Source organism: Danio rerio, chromosome 13, assembly GCF_052040795.2.
Source record: "Danio rerio strain M-AB ecotype USA chromosome 13, GRCz13ab, whole genome shotgun sequence".
NCBI classification, from domain to species: Eukaryota; Metazoa; Chordata; class Actinopteri; order Cypriniformes; family Danionidae; genus Danio; species Danio rerio.
Window position 1 is genome coordinate 5,929,428 of NC_141033.1, and position 15,573 is coordinate 5,945,000.

A 15,573-nucleotide genomic window follows, 5' to 3' on the forward strand; every position below is an offset into this window, starting at 1 on the left:
ACTATAGAAGTCTTTTATAAAAATAAACTGAAAAATCTCCCATTTTAATAAATTAAATTAGAAGGAATAAACAAGCAAGGTCTTTTAAGATTAGACAAAAATAAACTTAAACTGTCCTTCCTTATAAGCAGGATAAATGGGAGACCAAAAGTGCAATACCAAGTTTATGGCTGTAAACATGTATTTAAAGCGTTGTTTTTTTCAGTCTAGGTTGTGATGAAGAAATGTAAGCATGTTGAGATTGTCAGTACTTAATCTTGACCGCTGAGGTGAGAGAATGTGTCCACTTGTACAATGAACAAATAAAAAAATAAGAAATAATGTGTCAAAGTCCAAATAAACATGGTGCAAATCCTCAGTAAAAAAATAGATATAAATATTTACTATACTATAAATAGTTACATAACGAAACTAGATTCAATATGGAACATCCTTAGGTTTTATGTGCCAGCATGGATATGGTTGTCTGTGGATATGGATTTGGATTTGGTTGTCTGCAATGCAGACAAACAGCTGCATCTTCATTTGCGTCTTTTGAAAACAGCAAGAGCAGCAGTTCGTCTTTGCTGTGTCACTGTTTTGTCATGTTTCTGTGCTGCTGTGCATGCAAAAGTACTTAGTATGAGAATTATTTCATGCAAAACTTTTTTTTTTTGCGTTTTATTTAGCCGCGCAGAAATGTATGCCCATCTCTCATTCTGTGTTGTTCAAAAAGCTCAGTGTTGGTCCACAAACAAAAGTGAAACCTATGCTTATTGGTTGTGATATAGCGAGTTTGAACCAATCTGGGCATGGAGGAGGGACTATGCATCAATGTATCATGTCTGGTTTGTCCGGAGAGACAGTGACGAGCGTTTCTTTGTCAAATCAGCGTTGTCAAATTTTGATGACGTAACCGCACTGATTCCGGAGCCTCCGAAAGTCCGCGAATGGTATGTGATACAGCACTGGAAAGCTGAGATTCTCTTCTTTATGCCAATCTTTGAATTGTATGAATCGGATCAGCGGATCAAAAGTTATTAAACATTTAAGAGCAATACTTATTTTTATGTCTCGGTCTTTAAGGGTTAAAACCGTTGATATGTAATTGTTCATGGTATGATAATCGTGCACGTTCAAATCGTGGTAGACCGTCATACCGGTATATTGTTACAACCCTATACCCAACCATTGTAAATATAGATACATCCAGTAGGGCTTCAAAAATAATTGAAATAAAATCAAGATCACGATCAATATTCACTTGAAAGCAGTAATTCTTATGCAAATGTTGTCACGGAAACATGATAAACAACACCTGAAATTAATTAATTAAATTAATAATGCAACACGGTCTATCTTACCTCATTAAGTAAAATATGCCAGAATTTATCAGAATGATAGACAATAAAAAAGTGTAAACATGGATAGTGTGAGTTTTGGGTTCCTGAAATCATCCTCTAACCGTAATCCTAAATAGGCTAACCATAATCATGCTCCACTATCAATAATTACTCCACTGTACGCCTCAGCTTCATGCCCTCCTTAACAGCTGTTGGTGCCCCATAGGTTGAAAACCTCAGACCCAGAGAGCTCTAAAGAGGAAGACTGTGAATGTTTGTGGCACACCTGCTTGTCTTTGAGCCGCTCGCCGTGGATGAGGAAGTCGCTGCAGCCGGTCAGCTCAGCAGGCATCACCTTACAGACGCCCACCCTGCTGAGCCCCCCACCTTCCTGTGCCAGCCATCCACCACTGGAGTCATCTCGGGTCATGACCACCGCTTTGACGCGCACAATGTAACTGTCACTGAAAGAGAGAAAGAGTTACATTTTAACACAAGGCACATGAGTGGCATTTAGGAACCTAAAATACTTTGATACGTCCACAAATGGACAATATGTATAAACACAGAGACATTTGCCTTCACATCCTATAGAGTTAGAATGATTTTCACTCTGCTTCTCCCACACACCGGTGCATAGCCTCATATGCTAACAAAGGCAGTTTGACTGTCTTTATTGGATAGCAGTACATATGTTATAGCTAAGTTTCTCTAAACAGTATGTTAGTTCTACTCAGTGGCGCAAAAAGGGGGTATGCAGTATATGCGGCGCATAGGGGCGCCACACATGGGGGGGGGCGCCATTGTGCCAAAACTATTTTTGAAATTATACATAATATTATACATATTTTTAACCAAAAATATGTATTTATTTTGTATAATGTTTATCCTGCATTTTATATAAATATATAATTTTGTTTTTTATTGAATAAAAAAATTATACCACCCCTCCCTCTTCATTGACCATTTGGTTGATCCGTTGCTCGGTTACAGTCACATGTTCAAAATGGAGAGAAGAGTAAAGAGACGTGGAGCGCAAAATAATAAACAAATAGAGAACAAACAATGCCTTAAAATGAAAACTGCCATGAAAAATTGGATAAGGAATTGGTAAGCTTAACTTTTATTATTATTACCATTTTTAATATTATTACCATACTTTTAATCAACTTGTAATGTTTTTGGGAGCGACGGGCTGCCATATCATTAATTATTCATTATCGCCACTCAGTCTGTGCATGCATGGACTTTTACTTAACATAAATGCAGACGAGGTGGTTTTGTCCAGGCAGGGGGGCAGTGACGCACGGCCACACCTGAACTGCGTCCGAAATCGCATATTTGCTTTTCAGTCCTTAAAATAGCAAAAGTGGATACGGACACACCCTTAATGCTTTTGTGCCTTTAGACTTTGCACTTTGATCGTTAAAATGGAGCCCACAGTGTGAGAAACGAACTGTAGTTAAATGTGCAAAATTAAAAACAAAAGTTGTGGCGTGAAACGCCGGAGAAAACTAGTGTTGAATCCTGACGCAATGATGTTAATCAATCTATGTGCTATAACCAACGACCCAACGCAAAATCAACAAAAAGTCACACATCCAATTTGCGATCCTGCAAATTTCTTAATTAAAAGCAAAATAATCACAAACAATATAAATAATCTCATAAAACATCCAATTCCAAACCATATATATCAAATTGTATTTATTTCAGTTTGCAATTACATGTTTTACATGACATTGCAGCACATGTGATATCCTGGGTTACAAATTAGGCGTTTTGTGCATTTGACTTGCTTCAGACTGCAAAAGAAAGTGTGAGCAAACATCTAACAAAAGGAGCAATGGAACAAACAGATGGAGATCAATTCACGGGTGATGCTGGACATGACCAAATTGAAGGAGATTATTTCTGCTTTACATGTATAGCTGGTATTATGATGTGCGTCAAATCTAAAAATGATTTCACTTAACTCTTTCCCTGTAGTTAACAAGATTTTTTAAATATTTATATATATTTTTAATCGCAAAATTGTCCGCATATTTCTGGGAATTACCCCCACAAAATCAGTAGTATTAAATAATAAATTAAATATTAAATCGCTAAAAAAAAACACAAAAACTAGGGGATCTGGATAGCAGGATCATGAAATGTACATTCAAAAAGCAACTCACGTAAACACCTTAATCATATTATTGTCTTATTCAGGTTAAGGCAAATAATTCGATTACTGATGACCATGTAAACAAACATAGTCATTGGTTTACTTTCAGACTAACTCAAGTGTGTGTTGCCCTGTAAAGCCAGCCGTCAGCCTTATGTGGTAACCTGAGCTGGCATGTTCAATAATTAACCAGAGAGCGGGTGAGGAGATGAAGGCACGTCTCAAGACCAGAGAGCAACTCAATCGATGGACTGAGCCAGAGGAAGGAAAAGGCCTCGTGTACGTGTGAACGCTCACACTCTATATTAAGGCCTTAAAACTTCTCCCTTACAAATAACCAGGAGGAAACAAAAGTAACTTAAAACCCTAAGTTGTTTCCTGTGAGAAAATGGTGAGATCGAATAGAGAGCATTACATTTTAGTATCTTAGCTTTAAAGAACGGTGCACCCGGAAATGAAAATGTACTCACCCACAAGTGGTTTCACACCTACAGTTAAAGTCAAAATCATTCGCCTTCCTATGATTTCTTTTTCTTTTTCAAATGTTTTCCCAATAACCTTAAACAGAGCAAGGGAATTCTCACAGTATTTCCTATAATATTTTTTTCTTCTGGAGAAAGTCTTATTTGTTTTATTTCGGCTAGAATAAAAGCAGTTTTAAATTTTTTAAAACCATTTTAAGGTCAACATTTTTAGCTACCTTAAGCAATATTTATTTTTGATTGTCTAAAGAACACACCACTGTTATATAATGATTAGCCTAATTACCCTAACTTGCCTAGTTAGCCTAATTAACTTAGTTAAGCACTTAAATGTCACTATAAAGGGTCATGAAACCCCAAAGCACATTTTTTGGAGACGCAAAAACAACCAATTTTCACTTTTTTTTTTTTTGTGAAATATATGTGTCTTAATAGTGGACACATATATTTCACAAAAAAAGTGAAAATTGGTAGTTTTTGCGTTATTTCCAGCAAATTCGTTCTTCCAGTTTGAAACAAGGTTCAAATGGTTAGTAGCAAGCTAAAGTAAAGTTAATAGTATAATGCTAATCTTGCATTCATGCTAACAAACAAATGATCAAAAGAAATATATTAATGCAATTCAAATATATAATGAAATATTTGTTTTATTTTTGTCAGATAATTTTGTGGCTAGGTTCAGGCACCGTTTTGCGTATCTTTTTTAAAGTATCGATTTAGCACCAGCATCAAAATAACCCTAAACGATAGCCAACCCAACTCATGTGTGGATTACAATGCACGCAACAGTAATACAAGCCTATAGTAAACACAGAATGTTGAATAACTGGTTGTCATTGACTATTGTAGTTTTTTTTCTACTATGGACCTCAGTGGTTTCCATCATCCTTCAAAATGTTTTCAGTTGTGTTCAAAAGAAATTTAAAAAATTGGAACCACTTGAGGTTGAAATTGCAGAAGTGATATCAACTAAAGCCCAAAACATACTTTCAAGATATACACATTTCTGATGAGCACAAATTGCTTTTTAATCAACAAGCAGTCCCTATCACCTGTAAAAATGTCTTAAACTAGAGATGCAGACACCTTTTAAATGCTCTCAGTTTTGTTGATGCCATCAAATTTCAATCCCACTATAAGATGGTGACATTTTGTGGTCAGCCATTACATGCTCAGGCTGTCCCATAAGCAGCATATTGCATTTTTTTTACTATTCAAAACAAGCTTCAGTCAGTGTCACTTATAATGTTTAACACATCCAGTACTTATTGATTGAACAAAACCCTTGAATCATACACACGATTCTTATAGTCTGTTTATTGTATATCACACACACACACAATTCATGCAGTTCCCCAGCTACTCCCATTGGTCCGAAATGAAATGCAATGACATTTGTCTCAATGTCAGGGTTGAACTTTCTGCCCTGAGCTTACAAGTGGAACATTCAACTTGGAGCGCCATTATACAGACTTTAAAGCAGGAGCTGGGGGAAAAACGATTGGGTGAAGCCACAATATTAAATATAGTAAAAAGGAAGTCCTGCATTTCAGTCCAAAGAGCCATTGAGAAAGACTTTTCCAATAGACAAGCTGCAGCTGACTAGACGAGTAGCAGTGCGATATGGCTGTATATTGGCACTGGTGGGAGGCTTGCGTTGGCATGAGGCCGCAGGCCGAATGCCTTAGTGCCCCCACCAATGGCGAAATACCGCCATATCGCACTGCTACGAGTGTGATATTGCATTTATACAACAGTTTGATGGCATAATTGTGTATATAAAAACAAAATCAAACATGGAGAGTCTCAAAAACCCTTTTGTATGAGGAACTACTTTCTTCCGCCTTAGATTCAAATTATAAGCTGACAGCTGAACAGCTGAGCAAGCATCTTTTAAACTTTAGATATGTAGTGTCTGCTTTTTGCTGGCTGTATGTGGGTGGAGTACTTAAATATATCACGGCTATCAGCCAATCGGATTCGAGGACCAGACAGAACTGTTGTATAAATGTATATATGTTTATATATCTATAGCTGCGGTTTTCACAGTCCTCCACTGCACCTTGGTCCCACATTCATTTCAAAGGAGCGTACAAAAATGTCGGTCCTATTGATGCATTCCTTTCAAAGGACAACAACAGAGTAGGCGACATCTAATGTAAATATCTATGCTCTTTTTGTACGTGTCATCAGAGGGGGAAAGCCCCCACCCATTGGTGATTATCTCTCCCTCATTAGCATAGACAGCCCTGGGTGAGAAGCAGCCGTCTGCCATTAGAGTTTTGAATCTGCCGCTATGGCGACATATAGGTGTTTATAGTTCTACCCTTATTAACAGCTAATTAATAGCTTACTGAGCTAAAAGTCTTAGTTAATGGCTTGTTAATAGCCTAAATTGTAGATTAAAATAAATTGTGACCAATGTGTTTAATATCTTTTTACATCCAGCTACTTTAAATAGAGTAAATATACTTGGAAGCTTCACTAAAGTTTACATGTGATCTAGTACTTTTAACAAATTTGAAATGAAACACACAGAAAAGAGCATGTTTAGAGGAATTAAATGTTTCTTTTTTTGGTATGCAATGTCTCTTTAAAGAGCATCTTAAGCAATCCGAGTAGATTCTGTCAAACACTTTAAAATATGATAAACACAGAGTCATGGCACAGACCGCAGCAGTCATATGAGCGGGTATTACCATCATCCACTTGTAATTATTATTATACCTAGTGCCTGGCCCATGCGGCTCCTCGAGTGGAAAGAAATGGAGAGATGCCGTCTGCGGGATTAGAACTAATGAGTGAGGAAGTCCTGTGGGAGAAGCACTGTCTAATGTACTTACAGTGAGAGTTTCGGGCCAGGGATCGTCATTCAATATCGGCGGCTAATTAAAATCAAATCAAATGTAACTCCTGATAAAACTAGGTGTTTTTTTTATATAACTGGGTGAGTGGAGGACTGATGATTCCTCTCTAAGCTGCAGCTGTCAGTGATTCACACCACACGTCCCGCTGGGATACTGGGACATAAAGGTGTCGATCTACCTGTCCTGAACAGACATGTGGAGATTCTGTGCAGTCAAGGCATACAAGTGAGAGGATATAAGAAGTGCTCGAATTTGGGGAGGGATGCAGGGGGGTGGCATCCTCCTTATGGAAAAAAATGACAAAAAGCATCCCCCTTACCATCCCCTTTAGATTAACAACAGTGTGTGTAATGTAAAACTTATCATGCAAATAAAATATTAAAATTCTCTATTTATGGTCATTAATGACTTAAACACAACGACGATTGACTGATCAGAACTCAGTATTGTAAAAGGCACCACGTACAAGCGCAATACAGTTCATTGCATAATTTCGTGCAATTTTCAAACTGTCGAATGGCCCGTTCCCATTGAGTGATACTGTACGGTACGGTACAGTTCCGTATGCTTTAATGGCAGTTTACATTGTCAAAAGGTACCAAAAAGCAAACTGTACCATTTTTTGGGTACCCTTTCGAAAGCGTACCTAGCACAGCATTTATCACATTTCGCCAATAATATCCCCGTTTCTAAAATGATCTGATATTATTACCCCTAAAATCAGAATGCATATGATGTGATGCATTTTTAAATCAATGTTGTCCAAATGTTTTGTTTATGAATGAATCTTGAGGAATGAATGGATGGATGGATATAGTATTTTTGAATACGATAATGTTTTACTTGATATGGATGAATGGATGGATAGATGGACGTATAAATGTACAAATGGATGGATGGATGGATGAATAAATGTATAAATGAAAGGATGGATGGACGGACAAACAGATGTACAGGTGGATCAATGGATGACTGGATGGATATGGATGGATGGATGGATGAATGGATAGACGGCGGATGATGAATGGATGGATGTATAATGGATGGATGAATGGATGGATGATGAATGGATGGATAAATGTATAAATGGTTAGATGGACGAACGGACAGATAGACAGGTGGATCAATGGATGGATATGGATGGCTAGATGGATGGATGGATGGATGGATGGATAGACGATAGATGATGAGTGGATGGATGGGTGGATGTATAAATGTAGAAATGGATGGATGGATGGATGGATGATAAATGGATGGATGGGTGGATGTATAAATGTAGAAATGGATAGATGGATGGACAAACAGACAGATGGACAGACAGATAGACGGATGAATAGATAGATAGATGGGGGTGGTTGTGGTGGATGAAGGACAAAAGTGAGGATCGGGGGGGTTGTCGCGGAATCGGATCAGATTTCAGAGGTATTCTGCCACAAATTAAGCCCTGGATGGATGGATGGATGGATAGATGGATGGTTAGATAGACAAAATGTATAGGGGGATAGATGGATGGATAGACAGACAGACATACAGACAATCAGACAGTCAGATAGACGGTTGGATGGATAAGCTCTCTCACGACGTATCTAAGAGGACACATGATAAAACCTGGATGTTAAACGGAGAAAGGCGAGTGAAAATGTCACCGAAGTATGTGTGAGTGTTTATGTCTGTGTGCGTGAGAGAGTGAGTCATTCTATCCATCTGTGATGTGGAAATTTACAACAAAAAACACTCCTTTCCCTTCAGTTTTCCTTATACAGTTTAAAGATCGCATACACTTTCAACTGACGGCTGACGATTTATAAATTATATCATTATATTATTGTAATTTGCAATGCCAAATAGGACTGACTGTCAATCTGAACATCATCTATGCAAGTTTCACGCAATAGCATCTGGTTGCAAGACGCTGGATTTTGCTCTTGCACTTCTAACTCACTCATCATAGCCACTGTAAGCAGCAAGGAAACGTGCGATTAAAATTAGAGACTGCAGTTTCCTTCCTGTGTGATGTCATCTTTGCTTCCTGTTGTTTATCGCCTTTGTCCTTCCAAGGACACAAGATATTTATAACAGAAGAGTCTCAACTCGAATCTTTAGCATTTTAAAGGGTTAGTTCACTCAAAACTGAAACGCTGAAAATCTATTTGCAAACCTACAACAGAAATCAGTCCAAGGCACTCGAAAAATGTGGAAAATTCAAGGAAAAAAAAGAAAAATTATTTGCATGCCTATTTGACTGTTGATCTTCTGTTGAGGGTGACACAGGAGCTCAGTGGTTAGCACTGTCGCTTCACAGCAAGGAGGTCTCTGGTTCGAGTCCCGGCTGGTCTAATTGGCATTTCTGTGTGGAGTTTGCATGTTCTCCCTGCTTTAGGTGAATTGAATAATCTAAATTGGCAATACTGGGTTGCAGCTTGGCGGTTCATTCCGCTGTGGCAACCCCTGACGAATAAAAGGACTAAGCCAAAGGAAAATTAACGAATGAATGACTTTTCTGTTGATCACGAAAGAATATATTTAGAAAAAAAGTATTAACCTGTAACTATTGACTTGGTAGGGATGCACGATATATCGGTGGCCATATCGTTATCGGCTGATACATGCTATTTTTAATGTTATCGTTATTGGTCCAATATCAAAATTAGGCCGATATTTTTAAGCCGATAGATTACGTAATTGTACAGACCTGCCTGCCTCGAGCATGCATCAGCAGGACTTGTTCAGACTTGTCCAGTGCACTATAATAGAGCTTTCCTCACATTGTTTAAGCCCTCAAAGTCTGTCCTGTCTTTGTGTGGTACTGCCGTTAATAACTCAGTAAGTAACCATGTTCCTTATCATTGTAGATATGTTTGATAGTGTCATTGTGTATTCAGGAAAAATATCACAGCAGTCATGCACACGTGCTAAACAACTCGTTGGATAGTTCATAATCTAGTATGATTATTTGTTCTTAATGCGTTGCTTGCCATGTGTTGTTGATGTAAGATAGTTTGATCAGCATATTCATAGTGATTATAACGAGCGCTCGTGATTTCTATTACCACACACACATAGTGAGCCGACAGAGCCTTTACAGCAGCACTGGGAAGAGTTGAGCCAGACACTGAATCCTAGCATAGGGATTCTCAACCGTTTATCACATTCTTTCTTTATATTATGCGCTGTGCTTGTCATAAAGTCATCTGTGCTCAATGCTTAGTCAACATCTGACTTTCTAATCAGGGCCGGAGCAACCTGAACTGGCGCTCTAGGCGAACGGCGATCATGCCTCCTTTAAGCCGAAAGTGAAAAGAAAGTGACCGGTTCCCGGATGAAAGTGAGGACAGGGAGGGAGGGGGTGGGTGTCATAGATGAAAGTGAGGACCGGTGGGGGGGGGGGGGGGGGGGCTTTAATATTCTGTTACCCTAGGCACCTTCAGTTAGTTTCAAACTCAGGTTCATCGATCATTTTCCCCCGCAATTGACAGCAAGAACAAACATAGAAGCGTTGTCTGACAAGCAGCAGTGTTCAAAAGAATCTAAAACGCCAAATAAGATGAATTTATGCCGCATTATCCTAAACTAATACTATCTGTATGTAGCTTTTTGCTCATATGGTGGGTCTGAACTGTCACAACACCTCTTAAAACGCCTTTTCGGACATTGTGTATTTGTAAGTACATTACTGTAACACGTTTTGTTCAAGAACATTTGAGCCACTTTCAGTTCTTAGTTCTTTCATTTTCAGTTGAATTAAAATACATTTATTAAAATTGTTTGCTAATTGAGTGCCATTTTGTTATTAAACCAATTATTTTTATGCAACAGTCAAGTTGCATGTTAATGTCCTATGCAAAGAAAAATAAATAATTTATTTTTGGCATGCCATAATATCATGAGTATAGGTCTATATAATCACCTTGCAATTTTGAAATTATTGTTTTTTTTTGCTTTGTGTAGGCCAGGGGGCAGCAACATGGTGCCCGCTGGCACTAGGTAGCCCGCGAGGATCACATGTGTTGCCCGCAGGCCTGTTCTAAAAATAGCTCACCATAGCGCCACTTACCAGTAAGCTTCATCTAATATAGAAGTAATCATTTAAAAATGTAAATATTTGCAGAGATATATAAAAGTAAATAAATGCAGGGTTTTTCCTACCCTGTCAAATCATTGTTGATAACTTTTGTGAGAATCATTAACATGATCAGTGTCTTCACATGGATGAATATCATTAATTATTAACAAAAACAAAGTATAATTAAAAGTAAATTGAGCAAACTTGTTATTTGAGAAGCGTTTATCAAACTGGTAGCCCTCCACATTAATCGGTATCCAAGAAGTAGCTCTCAGTTTCATAAAGGTTGGTGACCCCTGGTGTAGGCTATTAAGTTTTTTAAATAAAATCAGTCGTTTACTGTATAAAAACATCACATTTTGAAATCTTTATAATTATCGTACATCAGTTATCAGTTATCGAAATAATAATCCATATCGGTGCATCCCTAGTCGATGGTTACAGGTTTTCAGCTTTCATCAAAACATCTCCTTTTGTGTTCGACAAAAAAACGAAACTCATAAAGGTTTGAAACCACTTAAGGGTGATTAAATTTGAGAGCCCTATCATACATCTGGTGCAATAAGGTGCAAGATGTGTTTAGAGCGATTTGTTGCTATTTTCAGACCAACACAACACTAATTTTCTCGATATGCGCCACGTTGTTTAAACTGTAAATACATTTGTACTGCTTTGTGGACTCGGTGGTTTTAAAAAAAAAAGGTGTTTTAAGGCGCATTGTTGGCACGTTGCTATTTTGATTAACTAAAATAGCTGGAATAGATAAGGAATGGATTTATGTTGATAAGGCTACCGTGTTTCTTTAGAAGCATTTGGATTTTCTTATATAGAAAGCATTTGCGTAAAGATATAAAACTTCTCCTTTTGTGTTCCACAGAAAAGATAACATCATTCATGCTTAAAATAAAAATAAAAACAAAAAAACATACCAAACTTTTTGCAAAATTCCAAACATACCAAGACGTACACTGAAGATTCCAGCTAATACTTTTTATTACTCATCATAAAATGTGCAATTACAGAGCACAACCGACTGCACTCACTGGCCACTTTATTAGGTACACCTTACTAGAACCGGGTTGGACCCCCTTTTCCTTTCAGATCTGCCTTAATCCTTCATGGCATAGATTCAACAAGGTACTGGAAATATTTCTTAGAAATTTAGGTCAATATTGACATGATAGCATCACACAGTTGCAGCAGATTTGTCAGCTGCATATCCATGATGCAAATCTCCCGTTCCACCTAATAAAGTGGTTAGTGAGTATAAATATATGTTATTTGTCTACACAAACATTTTCAACGAATGAACAGAAACAAAAACCGTCAAACATTCATACTGTAGTTAGTACTTCTCATTCCCATGAAACCAAAAATGCAACCTGCACGATTCAAAGCTAATGTTCACTCCATTCATACTATACGTTTACTTCTACCAGTAACAATGGTCTTTTCCATGTAAATAACTATGAATATTTAGCATGTCGCTTTAGCATGCTGGGACATCCACCATCTGGCTTCTTGGGGGGGGAATAGGGTCATAGAATTGCAGGCGTTTAACAGATACAATGTAAACACACACACACACACACACACACACACACACACAGAGACACAGAGACACACACAGAGACACACACAGAGACACACACAGAGACACACACAGAGACACACACAGAGACACACACAGAGACACACACAGACACACACACAGACACACACACAGACACACACACAGACACACACACAGAGACACACACAGAGACACACACAGACACACACACAGACACACACACAGACACACACACAGACACACACACTCAACAGAATGTACGAAGGCGGCGAAAGCCACGACTCCCTCTGCTCGCTGCCATCCCAGGATGGAAGGTGTCTCAGTGCACCCTCTTTCCCATCTGTGCGCCGGTAGGCATCCAGCCAGCATCACAGCCCACCAAAACCAGCCACACACACACACACACACACACACACACACACACACACACACACACAGGTGACACTCCATCAACCTGAATGCAACCATTCTCCTTATTCACTTCCCAAAATTCAAATACGTCACAACAGCTCATTTAAATATTAAGGGCCTTTGAAGGAATCGTAATGGAAACAAAGAAATAACAAAACAAGACAAGCAACATCTGCTATGGTTCTGCACTCATGCATGAAAACAAGTGTTTGACTTGTATTGACTAATAACAAAACCAAAAAAGACTGTTCTTTGGAAGTGAAGATGTGCGTGTTACTCTATTGTGGCAGAACTCAAGGGGCAGCATGGGTAAATAGAGGTACTTTTAAATACTGGTTCAACAACACTGATACAGTTGAAGTCAGAACGATTAGCCCTCCTGTGAATGGTCTTTTCTTTTTCAAATATATCCCAAATGATGTTTAACAGAGCAAGGAAATTTTCACAGTATTTCCTATAATATTTTTTCTTCTAGAGAAAGTCTTCTTTGTTTTATTTCGGCTAAAATAAAATCAGTTTTAAATTTTTTAAAGCCATTTTAAGGTCAATATTATCAGCCCCCTTAAGAATATTTTCCAGTTGACTACAGCAGAGGTTCTCAAGGTGGGGGTCGGGACCCCCCGAGGGGTTGCGGGACAATGAAGGGGGGGTAGCCTGGTGATTTTCAAAAATCAATTAATTTTTATTAAACCTTAAGACTTACTGTATTTTATCAATAACCTACTGATGAGAAAAAATAGTCGTTTATAGTTACTATAAACTATATAGTTAGTATAGTAGCTTATAGTTACTAGTTCTATTGGATTGCGACTTCTCGGGTAATTACATTATACTAAAGACACAGCAATACTGTCAGATGCAGCAGATTTTGTAACACCAGGTTAAACTTTCTAGCCCATTTACAGCACTGACATACATAAAAAAAACAAAGAATAGACTTGGGTATATTGGTGTGTGTGCGTCATTGCATACAAGGTTTCTGTATTTATAACCACCACCTCAGAGAATATTGGGGGTCACGAGTCACTGGCACTCTCATTTTGGGGGTCGCGGGCTGAAATGTTTGGGAACCCCTGGTCTACAGAACAAACCCTCGCTATACAATGACTTGCTTAGTTAACCTAATTTACCTAGTTAAGCCTTTAAAATGTCACTTTAAGCTGAATACTAGTATTTTGAAAAATATCCAGTCAAACATTACTATCATCATGGCACTGAAAAAAATTATTCAGAGATGATTCCTTGGATTTACTCTTTTTTTTTTTTTTACATTAGGTGGTTGTAAACAATTTATTTGTGTTGAATTTAAACAAACAAATTAAGTTTTTATTAAACTTAATTTGTTTGTTTAAATTCAACACAAATAAAATGTTTGCAACAGTTCTGCATGCAACACTTTTTTTCAGTGCATAAAAGAAATCAGTTATTAGAAATAATTTTTCAAAACTATTATCTTTAGAAATGCATTGATAAAAATCATCATTCTGTTAAACAGAAATTGGGGGAAGAAATATACAGGGGGGCTAATAATTCTGACTTCAACTGTACATTGTTAGCATCGTCGTTTTTTAAGTGAATAATGTCTTCAGGATAATAGAAATTATTTTACAAACCCTCATATTGCTCCAAACGCAGAAAACCTTTGTTGATCATCATCAATGGATAAATGAAGGTATTTTAAAATGAGACTTTGCTAAAAATCCCCAAAATGACTTGAGAAAGTTCATAACAGATCAATGGTAAATGGAGGCTTTACTGTGCATTGGTCAAAGCTGAAAAACTTGTCGAAATTTAAAGTGTAATATATAACTTTATTTTTATTATTGTACATAAGGGTACAATAGCCATTCAATCATCCCCATCCACCGAATTGGCTCTATCACTGTCTATCCACTCCCCCAATAGCTGGTGTGTGGTGAGCGCACTGGTGTCGTCCTGTGGCTGCCGTCACATTATCCAAGTGGAAAGTGGAATGTTTGGGTGTATGGCCACACAGTAAATGTGCATTACATTACATTGCAATGCAGATCTTTTGTACCTTTACATAAATATCGATACTTGGTGCCAGAGTCATTATCACGATAATTATCACGATATATTTGCATATCAATATTTTCTCCCACCCGAATCATTTGACATCTTAAAGTTGATTATAGACCAAATTAATTAATTTCATTGTGCGCTTTGTCCTTTTTTGGAGCTTGTAAGCCACCTGCATGCTTTCATAGCAAAAAAAAAAAAAAAAAGAGCTGCTCTGTCATTCTGTGTCCGACAACAGAGAAAATCATAAAGGCACAACATGAGGGCAGAATATTTGTGAATTTTGATTGCTCATCAAAAGCTTATTGTCTTGGATTAGCATGTATTGTAAAAACAACCACAACAAAATTTCCCAGGAATTCCGCACGATGAGTTCATCTACCATTGCTTGGAAAAAACCAAGTAGACTTTCCCCAAACTCAAAAAAAAAAAAAAACTTGTTTTGCTGCGAGCCTAGTCAGCTCCTGCCACAGAAATTCCACCTTATAATGAGATAAGAAAAGGACAAACCGAAATGACTTGATAAAACTACACAAGGTGCACACCAGGGCTGTGCTATAGGATGATAAACAGTTAAAGTCAGAATAATTCACCCTCCTGTGATTTTCTTTTTTAAATATTTCCTAAATGATAAATCACAGTATTTCC

General features: G+C 37.7%; 1 protein-coding gene and 1 long non-coding RNA gene across 2 annotated transcripts in view; both read right to left on the bottom strand.

Moving 5' to 3' along the window:
• The window catches only part of spred2b (sprouty related EVH1 domain containing 2b), a 71,314-nt gene that overhangs the window by 29,490 nt on the left and 26,251 nt on the right, over positions 1-15,573 (bottom strand). Inside the window, 1 exon segment of the mRNA NM_213234.1 lies at positions 1,609-1,786. Coding sequence (NP_998399.1) covers positions 1,609-1,786 — 178 coding nt within the window.
• The window catches only part of LOC147840979 (uncharacterized), a 31,031-nt gene continuing 21,995 nt past the window's right edge, over positions 6,538-15,573 (bottom strand). Inside the window, exon 2 of the long non-coding RNA XR_015505734.1 lies at positions 6,538-11,943. This is a non-coding gene — a long non-coding RNA (uncharacterized LOC147840979). The remainder of the gene's footprint in view (positions 11,944-15,573) is intronic.